This window comes from Oreochromis aureus, linkage group 5 (assembly GCF_013358895.1).
Source record: "Oreochromis aureus strain Israel breed Guangdong linkage group 5, ZZ_aureus, whole genome shotgun sequence".
Lineage (NCBI taxonomy): Eukaryota > Metazoa > Chordata > Actinopteri > Cichliformes > Cichlidae > Oreochromis > Oreochromis aureus.
This window is the reverse complement of record NC_052946.1, coordinates 31329201-31342306: the sequence shown is the minus strand read 5'-3', so window position 1 is coordinate 31342306 and position 13106 is coordinate 31329201. Positions and strand designations below refer to the sequence as shown.

At 40.0% G+C, this 13106-nt stretch overlaps 1 protein-coding gene across 6 annotated transcripts in view; it reads right to left on the bottom strand.

Annotated features, from left to right (window-relative positions):
• eif4g3a (eukaryotic translation initiation factor 4 gamma, 3a) overlaps positions 1-13106 on the bottom strand; it is an 83504-nt gene that overhangs the window by 23914 nt on the left and 46484 nt on the right. For all 6 annotated transcript variants that reach the window (XM_039611755.1, XM_039611756.1, XM_039611757.1 and 3 more), the window contains 8 exons: positions 9284-9403; positions 7799-7954; positions 7418-7615; positions 6992-7138; positions 6650-6886; positions 3462-3566; positions 621-759; positions 224-336 (listed from right to left, as the gene is read on the bottom strand). In XM_039611755.1, coding sequence (XP_039467689.1) covers positions 224-336; positions 621-759; positions 3462-3566; positions 6650-6886; positions 6992-7138; positions 7418-7615; positions 7799-7954; positions 9284-9403 — 1215 coding nt within the window. The remainder of the gene's footprint in view (positions 1-223; positions 337-620; positions 760-3461; positions 3567-6649; positions 6887-6991; positions 7139-7417; positions 7616-7798; positions 7955-9283; positions 9404-13106) is intronic.

The window sequence follows — 13106 nt, the reverse complement described above, 5'->3', positions numbered from 1 at the left end:
CAAATAAACTATTGTGGGTCAAAAAAAGCAGCAGCCTGGAGTCTTAAATGAAGACTCCAGGCTCTCTGTAGGGGTTTCTTTTCCAGTAGAAAAAGGCCACTTACAGCATATTGAATATTTTTAAGATTTATTAAAGGTTTTTCTTGTGTTTCCAGCTGGTGGCGCTCTAACTGATGGCTGAAACTTATCTCAGGCTACGACCAGCATGGGTAGCACGTCTCACCTTGGAGATCTTTGGGATCTTGTTGGGGTCGATGGTCCTGCTGTTCTTCGTCATAGGCACAGTGTTCCAGGTCTCTTCTCTCTGCCCACGCTGATCTCTTTGATCTCGTGGATCTAAGGGGCATAAAGCAGGAAAAATATAGTTCTGTGGGAATTCAGCGACAATTCTGAACATTTTTCATCATTTCAGACACGCATGAAACACATGATGAAATATTATAGGTCAGCTGACAGATGGGAGGGGGTAGGGGGGCTTCCTTTCTGCTGCTGGGCACAATAGCATCTCTGCAGGCTATAGGGACAGGAAGTCTGCCTGTATACTTGCAGGCTTCCTGAGTCACTGTAGCTGTGCCGATATGACTCTAAGCCTTAAAGAGGATTTAGACTGCAGGCCTGACCTGGCCGCCTCTTGCTGTCCTTGGAGAGCAGCTGCTGGTGCACTTTTCTCTGCTCTTCCTGCTCTTCAATCTTAGCCTCTTTGTGGATCTGCTCAATTGTTTTCGGGCCCTGGTCAGCTCTCCTGGAGACCCAGTTGTGCTAGAAAAGGGAGAAAAATACACTAGATTCATAAAATACACCGAACAGTGTCAGTCAGGTATAAACCAACTGAAACAACAGCCAGAGTAATTACCGTATTTCCCTTGTTTTATCATGACACACAGATCAGATCATATATGAAAAGCTGTCAGTCACAAAAGAAAATCACTAATAATTTGAGTGACCACACCTGACAGAAGATGTGTTAACAAGGTTTTTAACTTGCGACAGCCCATCATTTGTTATCAATATCTGTGTGTGTGTGTCTATGACGCTCAGCATGAAGGTTTTTGTTTTTAAACAAAGTAGGTTCTTGCTCATTTCAATTTCAAATTTGACAGGAACGTAGCACAGCAGGAATTTGAATTTTTCCTCCTTTGTGTATGAGATGCTGACGCTGATTCAAACAACTTGTGTCAGGCTAGAGTTAAGGAGCAATCTCAGCTTAATCAATGCAGATGCAGCTACAGGAAAAACACAATATCAACCTTAACAGCGACACCACAGATGAGGTTTGATATATGTATAAAGCTGAACCTACAATTCTGTCTCATTTTCATTAGGCTTTTAAATTCAGGCTACAACAGCTAAACCACAAACACAAAAACCCATAAAAGCCAGTGTATAAATGTGAGCATGGATATGTGTGTACTGCAAATGACTGAGTGAGAACAGTTAAAATCTTTGTGTGGAGACAGCTGACCGTTCTCAAACTGGACTTTCATGTTAGCATAGATGGTTTTGGTGTCATGCATACAGATGAATGAAGCACCCATCACTGAGATGCTGGTTGGGTCCAGAGACAGCAGCAATTAACAAGGGGGAAAATAAACCGCACACCCAAGCTTTAAAGGTGGATTTATTACTTGTGAACCTCTTCTCATTTTTAATATGAAGGTGTTTTCCAATCAACAACTTCCAATTTCTAAACTAGACATGTTTATAGGTTTTTGACGTCTATATAATTAAACATCTCAATCTGATCAGTTTATAAAATAAATAAAGCAGTAGATGCACGCAGCTTCTGTACAAGTGTCAAGGATATATTTTTTAAAAACTGTGTTGCACCTTGTTAGCAAGTCAGAATCACTGGGAATGGTTTATACCCCACTTCCTGTTAACTGATTTGGTAACTGACACTCACACCAGACTCCACATAAATTTCTTCAGAGGTTTTTGCAAACAGTGATAAAATAATAACTGGGCATAGTGGCATAGTAAGTGGTGCTATATCTACAAAATTGAATGGAATATACACAGTAGTATTTATGGTAGTGTCTAATGTTTTTGTGCACTGCAGTGAATAAACATCAATGCTTATTTAGAAGACAACAAACACCAGCAGCTTTTTACTAATGCTTCTCTTCTAAATTTCCCACAGCTTAAGACAACCTAGATTTAAGACTTGTTACAACATTTTTTTGCCACATTTGGAATTAAATTTAAAACAAACTTAACAACCAAGACTGAAGAAAAACAAAAGCACACCAACTCCTCAGGGTTAGAGATAAAACTTGTTAGCTTTTTCAATATAGTTGAGGTATTTTGTCAAATAATTTTTTAGTAAAATTTCCCCATCTTGATTTTGCTGTTAGCCAACAATACATTTATTCTGAGCTAACTGGCCACCATATTTTAAGACAGAGATTTTAAATTGAAAAAAAAAAAAAAAAAAAAAAAACCCACTAAAATGCCTTTTCATGATCTATGGGAACTTTGTTGCCTCTGTTCATTACCAAAAAAACAAACAAACAGATAAAGTATGTGAGTGTGTCATTAATCTGTATTCTAATATTTCAGTTCATACAGTTACTGTGAAACTTGCTTGTTTGTTGTTTAACAACTCTGTGTGTATCTGTTTTTCTTTGTTGCTTCAATTCAATAAAAATATCTTTGAGAAAAAACAGATAAAGTGTACAGCAAAAAGTGATCAACACATACAAGCATAAACAAGGTCAGGTATTTAAATACTTCAGGTTCATGTATGTTTGAGGTTTGTTACTGTGTATTTTCCCATTAGGTGTAAAAATTCAGAGGTGGAGTAGATATCATTTGAGCAATGCTAGATCAAAACACTGATATCTTGCATGTTTCATATATAGTATAGCATATAGTTAGGGCTGGACCAGGTGACCCTGAATCCTCCCTTAGTTATGCTGCAATAGACGTAGGCTGCCGGGGATTCCCATGATGCATTGAGTTTTTCCTTTCCAGCCACCCACTATGTGTTAATAGACCTCTCTGCATCGAATCATATCTGTTATTAATTTCTGTCTCTCTTCCACAGCATGTCTTTCATCCTGTTTTCCTTCTTCACCCCAACCGGTCGCAGCAGATGGCCGCCCCTCCCTGAGCCTGGTTCTGCCGGAGGTTTCTTCCTGTTAAAAGGGAGTTTTTCCTTCCCACTGTCGCCAAAGTGCTTGCTCACAGGGGGTCATATGATATGATTGTTGGGGTTTTCTCTGTATTTATTATTGTGCGATCTATTGTACAATATAAAGCGCCTTGAGGCGACTTTTGTTGTGATTTGGCGCTATATAAATAAAATTGAATTGAATTGAATTGAATTTCAGAGAAACATGTCAGAAAAATCAATGAAAGAAACCTCAGTGGGGGTGGGGGGGTGGGGGGGCATAATTAGTTCATCTAAACATGGGCTGGGTTCTCCACTGAAAACAAATATCAGAAATGCACACACTCACCAATCTCAGGTCTATAACGTCCTGTAGCATGAACCGTATCCGAGATGAAGTCTTCCTCTCCTTGACGATTTTCTCCATCTGATTGAAATATTGATCCATCCGGGGCTGATGAAAGAGACAGACAAGGTTCATTTGAGATACGAAGGTTAAATTTTCAATTTCTTTAATGGACAGCAGGTCTGAGTGATTCACATTATTTCATTCTACTGACTGATTGTTCAGTTTATTACGTGGAGCGGGTGCTGCCCTGACCAACCAACATTAAATGGGAACATTTTGGGACGCAGCAGAACAAAAACTGTAATAACCCAAGATGAATGGACTCAATTCGATGTAATAGCTCGCCATTAAACAGACATGTTCTGAAAATAATGACATTAAACAAGATAAAACTCATCTAAAAAGGGAACAATGGCTGATTTATGATCAAATTCTTTGGGATTTAATGTTTAAAATGGCCCTCAACATATTCCAGAAGCAAACAAAGCAGATTTAAGTGGTTACGCTGAGTTCATAAAAGTTTGTAAGGGTGCAGTCTTTGCGCCAATTGGTTGGCTCTTTGGTAACTTTTTGGGGAATTTCTGCTTCTATCTACAGTAACAGTCCAGTAGTGCAGAGCTGATAGAAAAGAGGGGAGGAAGAGCGGAGGAGCACCAACAGCAAAGGGCGACAGGTTGGACTCAAACCCGGGCCGCTGCATTTAAGCTTTATGGCATATGCTCACTGCTCAACCAGTAGGCTGAAGTGGCACTGTGGGTCTGGTTATTGACAGCAGGAGGAAAACACTACATGTTAAAAAAAAGACAAACAAAGACCCAAATATCACAAGTGTGGACTCAGCTGTCATCATTAGGTTTGTCTAACTAGGCTAATGTTCACATTTACTGAACTTTTGCTACAAATGAACTGAAACCATGTCAAAGAAAACCAAGCAGCAACTTCTGGAGCTGAAACATGAAGCCAAGGCTAAAGTGCCTAAAACAAAAATTGGTCTGTGTTGTTCACTGCTGACAACCCATGTTAAAATACCCAACTTCACAGCACTAAAAACATGTTAACAACCTAGCATAAATTGGTTGAGGCCTCTATAAAGACTTTCCCCCCTTTATAACAACTTTACAGATGTTGATGTTTTAAATTAGGGATGTTAAACTCGTTTTACATTGTGGGCCACATACAGCCCAGCTTGAGCTTATGTGTGCCAGACCAGTGAAACTCCCCCTTCTGTTAGTGTAAAGAAGTTTAACTACACATTTAATCCTTGACATATCTCAACATAAGAAAAACAAGTGTGATTTTAACAGTACATCTCAGTTTTTCTTCATGATAAAGAGATGCTGTTGCAGTAGTAAATGAAAGTCTTTAGGCCTAAATATGTAAATATGTAAAATTAGAGAAAAACTTCTGGTAAGTCACTGCAGAGACTGTTCTGTAATTACAAAACAGGAACTTTTGTTAATTCAGAGAAATGGACAAAATGGCAAAACCAAAAAATAATCATGCAATCATTCTATTTTGATGGAATCAGATGAAGTTTGAGACTTGCTGTTGTTTGGGCTTCAGTTTTGGTGAACAAAATCTTCTAATTTTAAAATCACAGCTCAGCTTTCATTAAGCTGAAACACTAAGTTGTCTGTGCTCGAATGTTCCACCAGCTTCCTTGATTACCTCTTCAGGCTTTGTGAACATATCAGAACAGGCATATTTCAAATACACTTAACCTAATAATAGTTTTGTAATGGCACAGGCTTTCAGCCACAGCTTCACCAGCTCCAGCATCTGTTGTTGTAATTTCAGTTTAACATAGCGAGGTTTAAATGATTTAATACACTGCAAACACCAGTTTTATTTGTCTGTTTGTGACTCATATAAAAACACACAACCCCCTCCCCTGCAGTCATTTTGGTTAAAGAACAGGTATGATAACAGTCTGTTGAGATTTTCCTTGGTTGACTACAGTCCTAGATGTTTTCCCTGCTGGTCAGAGGACCTGTCTTTTGTAGGGTGACTGGTACATGACAAGGATCAAACCACACATCACAGTGCAGCAGAGAGCAGTATGGCCTTTAGGTCAGTTATGTCTCTCCAAGCATCTAAGGACTCTTTCTGTGACCAGCTGAGAGTCACTGATATCTACAGGAGAGACAGAACAAAGCAGCGCATCGACTGCAGAGACACTGTGGGGATATCCCTGTTTCCTCATAACCTATATAAACAGCTTCTCTGCTGCCTCTGGAACTGAATGTAGCCAAACTGTTGAAGGATCAAATCCCACCAGAACGTCTTTTTTTATGTCTCTTGAATTTGTGCTGCTGTAAACCAGAATCACCTCATCTCACCTCATCAGATTCCTTAACTGCTGCACAGCCAAAGCTTACCTTGGTGGATATTAGCACAGGCATAATGATGTCAAAGTGCCATGCCTGTGTCATAAATATAAATTGATTCACCTTTGACTCTATCCGTCCAAATATTGTCTGAACTCTTTCACTTTCATTTCCGAGTCTGGCTTTAAGTTTTTAACACAGCCTCAGATAAAAGGTTTGTTCAAGGTCTCGCTGCAATGTCAAATCACCTCTGAATATGTAATGAACAAGACTGTGCGTGTAGCACATTACACCAACAGCCTTCAGGTTTGTGCTAGTATGTACGAATCAATGTAAATGTAACATTACTGTAACTGTCAATCACATCCACCTTCACCGATTCACTTTCATGCCCTCAGTCTGATACCACACTGCTGTACCAATTATCAGCAGAGACTTATCTGATCTTGGCATAAATACTGGAAACAGGAGACAGCTAACTGATTCTGTCTATAAGTTAAATGTGCAATGCTTGTTTCCAGGAAAAAAAACAGCAGCCAACCGCCCCCAAAACAAAACACTCTAGTCCATATGAACATAAAACCACATTTTTACACCTTGGATGTAAATTTCTCTGCAAAGCTTACACAGACAAGGTTAGACATTGTCAATTTGGAGCTTCTGAGGTGTTTTATGCTAATTGTTTATCACTATTTGAAAGCAATTCCTCCTGTTTCAAGTGTTAGCTTTTCATTTGAAGTCTCAGCAGGTAACTAAATACTTCCCCAAACACTGAAGACACTTAAACTTCACTATTAAACTTAATAGTTGAACTATTAGCTATAACTACATATTAACTACTTAACTTCTCCGCCAGCTTACCTTTGCCTTTTCAAAGTCAAGGTCCTTGCCAATAGTGGTGAGTAGCCTGCACAGGCACTCCAAGGACTCCTCATCATGGTTCTTGAGCAGCTTGACCACACAGTCATGCATAATGGCCTCTGTCAACATCTTGAGCTTGAAAAGCTCGCCAATGAACTTGATGTTGCCAATTGAACGCCGCCGGGCCTTGTCCTTTGCTTCCTCAAGCTCCTCCTGAAGTCGCTCACGCTCAGTCACCTAAAGAAAACAAGGAAACATTAAACTTTTAAAATCTTATATTGCGAGGAATGTATAGTCCAAATAAAATCCAAAGTAATACTTCTGAAGTCACAGATGACATACCGATGCAGCAGAGTCCAGCTCTTTCTGTTTCCTCTCAAACACCACATCGTCCACCTTGTCTTTCTCAAACTCCTTCTGGCAGCGATTTAGCAGCAGCTTGCGAAAATTCACTGTGGTGTTGGGTTTGTCTGTCATCTGCACTCTGAGCTGTACGTGAACAAAGTTTGTAGTAAAAAGAAATTAGAGAAAAGACAACATCTCTAAAAATCTTTTAAGACCAAAACAACTTCAGTAGTTTTCATGTTATACTAAAGAAAAAAAACCATTATACAAAAGCACACCCTTTTAGATGTAAAAACCCATTTTTAATTACATGCAATATTTACAATACAAACAATATAATAGAATAGTATAATAGTAACTTAGAATGAATATACCTAATACAACCACAGCTCTGCGTCTTGATCAAGACAGTGATTGGCTTACCGTGGCGAGGCAGCGGCACATGTTTCCATAAGCCACGGAGAAGCTGGGCTCATCGATGGCCTTCTCGAAGACCAGGTCGATGACGCCTTTGAGTCTCTCCTCTGTGTCGATGGTCAGGTCTGTTACCTGCTTCATCAACTGGTTGAACTTCTGAGGCGTCAGCTTGTTCAGGATGCTCCGTACTTTCCTGAAGAGCTCCTGTAGGGAAGCCATCACGCAATCATAAATGGAACTTAATAACTCAGCTCATCAATCAGACACTGTATATTGATTGAGTTCATTTAGTGGTAGGTTTAATTATTTAGGTGGCTAATTTTGCTGTATTATTTTCTGTATTGTTTTGTGTGTTTTGCTGGCTGTGTATGGTATATTTGTCCCTGCCTGTGTTTTCTGAATCTCTGGATCCTCTGCGAGGCTCTCTCTCTTCATGCCTGGCTTCCAGGCATTCTCTGCTTTTTTTAGCTGAACATCATCATTCACCACCACGTTCATGATGATCTTCCTGGGTGGAGGCCGTCGTTGCCCAATGCTCATTATCTGTGAATGTAATGAAAGAAATCAAGAGAGAGTTAACATTGCTAATGACATGACTTAATTAAATAAAAAATAATAAAAATAACAGGAAACAAACAACACGACTACCAGGAGGCAGTGTTTGCAATTTTAGCTGCTGTTCAGCTCATACCATGGAAAGACTCATAGAAGTATAAATTATTCCAGCTCTGTTTAAATAGACTGCAGTGTTTCGGGAGGCTACAAACCACCCAAATATTTTCCGTGACTCTCTTTAGCATTTTTTATTCGTTTGATTGTGATTGACTTGCCAGTGGAAGTTCCTCCCATTGTTATTTTGAAAGTTCAAATGCACCTGACCAGCTAGCCCTACCACTTCCTGTCTCGTGTTTTCCGTGCTGGCTAGCTTCTTGGCCAGGTTGCTTTTGTGGCGATCCTCTGGATCATTTGGCTGCTTTTCCAGAGAGGATCTTATCCTGCAATCGGATGGACTCAAACACAAATGTCTTGGGATACAACTAGTGACAGTTAATAGAGGACCCGCATCAGGTGGAGAGCTGGTTCCTGCCAATTATATCTCAAGGTAGTGAAGTTGGAGCATATCGAGGGATGGGAGACTCACGGGAGAGGCATCTGATTATAATGCATACTGCACTGAATCCCCACACAGTGGTGGCTGATGGTATTGTTTGTATATATACTTGTGTGTTGGCATGTTAAGCTTATATTCCGCCGGTGTCATGTATTAGCGTGCTAAATCAAATTACACTCTATTACACTTTGTTTCAGAGGTATTACTCTTGTACTAATCAATAAATTGTGTTATTCTTGCACATAATATTACCCAACAGATCTATTATCAATTCCTGCCATAGATTTAACACAGTACTATAATTTAAGAATGATTAATTCATCGCAAATTAATGAAGAAATAAAATATTTGCAAATAAGAAAATAAAAAAAATTGTAAAATATTGTATTCCTTTAACTTCTCAACATCCAGCTAACTGACAATGTTAAAAGATGTTAACCTTTCATATCGAGTCTCATATATTGAGGTTAGGTTAGGTTTTCTTTTTAAGATTTCCATTGTGCATACAAAACCCTGCCCTTAAGCACATCACTCATGGTGCAGTGAACGTTAACACAGAATGCAGACAAACGTGGGTGCAACCCAGCCCTGTAAGAAACACTGCATTAACCCTATGGATTATTAATAGGGGCACACTTGATTAGGTTAATTCAGTCTTGACAAGTGTACAACTGTGTTACACTGTACACTGGAGTAGAAGCAGTGTGAGTGGGATTTTATGAATGACTGTGGCAGCTTGTGCGAGTACATGTGTGACTCACCGCAGAGCTTCGTCCTCCAGACATCTGTCTCCCAAAATCTGCGAAAGCAGGTGTGAAATCGGGTCCTCTGGAAATCACCCTGGAATCCACCGCTCGAGACGGCAGCTTGTTTTGGTTCATCTGCATGAAACATAACATACAGAATATGCCATCAAACGCACACGTAGACACACATAAACACACAAGGTAACCCTAACAGCAGGGGGAGCAGTGATACTCTGGTAATCTGGTAATATTGGCAACAGGGCAAGATGAGCCTAATGAGTGTGTGTGAGTGTGTTTGTGTGTGTGGAAGGATGAATTTCTAACCCGGTAGTCACTTTTAAAGGTGGCCTCCAATAAATGACAGTCATACTACATTATCAGTCTATGGTTTATGTGTTCTTCCAGCACTGGTAATAAATTATGCTCGGCTTGTTCTGCGGGCCGCACAGTAAGAAAAGTCAGAACCAGATGTGGAAGGGGAGGACAGAAGAAAGGAACGCAGGAGAGAGCGAGATAGTTGTGGGGGAGGAGAGAAGAACAAATCCAGCTCTTTGTCTTTCAGCTGTCCTTGACTTCCTCTCGACTCTTTTCCAGTGAGATTTCACTTTCTCCCACAGAGAAAATGAGACTTTGGGATTGTACCAATCAACTGTTCGCCGGTCTGGTTGTTCTTTTTGGAGAGATGGGGGAGGGGCATGTGCTCTTGACACTGCCAAGTGTGACATAATAGCAATGTGATTTTAATCAAAACAGCATTTCTGCAGGCCATATGCTCCACCCATACATATGTGTGGATTGGAGGAACAAACCGAACTTGTATCTTTGATCCAACGCAGAAACTCACAAACTAAAATAAGGTCTATTGTTGCCTGTTGACATGTGGTTAAAAAATCCTTTTCATCCATTTCACAAAAAAAGGTTTATTTGAAACTAATGCTACAATTAATGATTGTTTTCAGCACCATTATTTTTTAATCTTTTAAAAACAATGGCATTGTGAATAATGCCCAGAGCCTGCTGTGATTTCTGTGTTTTATGTTTGTTCTTTTTTCCTCGACCAACAGTCTAAAACCCAAATGACAATAAATGCACAACGCTTTAAACTTCACCTTTGAGAAGCCGAAACCACAAATATTTTTCAGATCAATGAGATAGAGTTGACTGTTTGGAATTAGTCTACATCATGGAGAACACTTGTTAATACCTTCAGATCAGGGGTCAGCAGCACACCTCTTCCACCCCCTGCCGTGAGTGCAACTGCGCTTCTTTTCAAATACATGCTGCCAGAGATCATCAAGACTCGTCATTCACTGGTGTATGCTATTTAAACTCCAGTCTTTTGGATTTTGCTGCAGTGATTTGGTGACTTTGAAGGGAGCAGAACCGCATCATACTGCATTTATTCCCTTCATACGGTTTAGGAGAGTTGCAGATCACCCGAAAGTCCATCGATAGTGAAAGGGACAGCTCTTGCTTCGAGCACTGCCAAAGCGAGAGCTAAATTTAATACACCTCATGACCACCATGGGCCTCCAGCTACTACACTACAGCCTGCTTTAGGAGGAGAGAAGTCCATTCACTCATTTTCTTAGCTCCTCATCCAAGCAGGGGGATATGACCTGGATAAGTTACCTGTCCATCACAGCGTTAACACAGACAACCACATGCTAACATGCGCACTTAATGCCAGTTTAGAAACACCAATCGACCAAGTATATTTTTGGACTGTGTGGGAAGAAAAACTAACAGAGGGATTTCATGAAATAGTTTGCTACTTTATAAGAAAGCCCTCCGCAAAGCCAGAACATCTTACTATTCGTCACTGATTGAAGAAAATAAGAACAACCCCAGGTTTCTCTTCAGCATTGTAGCCAGGCTGACAAACAGTCAGAGCTCTACTGAGCCAACAATCCCTTTAACGTTAACTAGTAATGACCTCATGAACTTCTTCACAAATAAAATTTTTATCATTAGAGAAAAAATTACCAATAATCATCCCACAGATGTAATATTATCTACAGCTACTTTTAGTACCATCGATGTTAAGTTAGACTCTTTTTCTCCAATTGATCTTTCTGAGTTAACTTCAATAATTAATTCCTCCAAACCATCAACGTGTCTTTTAGACCCCATTCCTACAAAACTGCTCAAAGAAGTCCTGCCATTAATTAATTCTTCGATCTTAAATATTATCAACCTATCTCTAATAATCGGCTATGTACCACAGGCCTTCAAGGTGGCTGTAGTTAAACCTTTACTTAAAAAGCCATCTCTAGACCCAGCTGTCTTAGCTAATTATAGGCCAATCTCCAACCTTCCTTTCATATCAAAAATCCTTGAAAGAGTAGTTGTCAAACAGCTAACAGATCATCTGCAGAGGAATGGCTTATTTGAAGAGTTTCAGTCAGGTTTCAGAGCTCATCACAGCACAGAAACAGCTTTAGTGAAGGTTACAAATGATCTTCTTATGGCCTCTGACAGTGGACTCATCTCTGTGCTTGTCCTGCTAGACCTCAGTGCTGCGTTTGATACTGTTGACCATAATATCCTATTAGAGCGATTAGAACATGCTGTAGGTATTACAGGTACTGCACTGCAGTGGTTTGTATCATATCTATCTAATAGACTCCAATTTGTTCATGTAAATGGAGAGTCCTCTTCACCCACTGAGGTCAATTATGGTGTTCCACAGGGTTCAGTGCTAGGACCAATTCTATTTACATTGTACATGCTTCCCTTAGGCAGCATCATTAGAAGACATAGCATAAACTTTCACTGCTATGCAGATGACACCCAGCTCTATCTATCCATGAAGCCAGGTAACACACACCAATTAGTTAAACTGCAGGAATGTCTTAAAGACATAAAGACCTGGATGGCCGCTAACTTTCTGCTTCTTAATTCAGATAAAACTGAGGTTATTGTACTCGGCCCTGAAAATCTTAGAAATATGGTATCTAAGCAGATTCTTACTCTGGATGGCATTACCTTGGCCTCCAGTAATGCTGTGAGGAACCTTGAGTCATTTTTGACCAGGACATGTCCTTCAACGCACATATTAAACAAATATGTAAGACTGCTTTCTTCCATTTGCGCAACATCTCTAAAATTAGAAATATCCTGTCTCAGAGTGATGCTGAAAAACTAGTTCATGCATTTATTACTTCCAGGCTGGACTACTGTAATTCTTTATTATCAGGATGTCCTAAAACTCACTGAAAAGCCTTCAGCTGATCCAAAATGCTGCAGCAAGGGTACTGACAGGGACTAGAAAGAGAGCATATTTCTCCTGTTTTGGCTTCCTTCATTGGCTTCCTGTTAAATCCAGAATTGAATTCAAAATCCTGCTCCTCACATACAAGGTCTTAAATAATCAGGCCCCATCTTATCTTAATGACCTTGTAGTACCATATCACCCTATTAGAGCACTTCGCTCTCGCTCTGCAGGCTTACTTGTTGTTCCTAGAGTATTTAAAAGTAGAATGGGAGGCAGAGCCTTCAGTTTTCAGGCCCCTCTTCTGTGGAACCAGCTTCCAGTTTGGATTCGGAGACAGACACTATCTCTACTTTCAAGATTAGGCTTAAAACTTTCCTTTTGCTAAAGCATATAGTTAGGGCTGGACCAGGTGACCCTGAATCCTCCCTTAGTTATGCTGCAATAGACGTGAGGCTGCCGGGGATTCCCATGATGCATTGAGTTTTTCCTTCCAGTCACCTTTCTCACTCACTATGTGTTAATAGACCTCTCTGCATCGAATCATATCTGTTATTAATCTCTGTCTCTCTTCCACAGCATGTCTTTATCCTGTTTTTCTTCTTTCACCCCAACCGGTCGCAG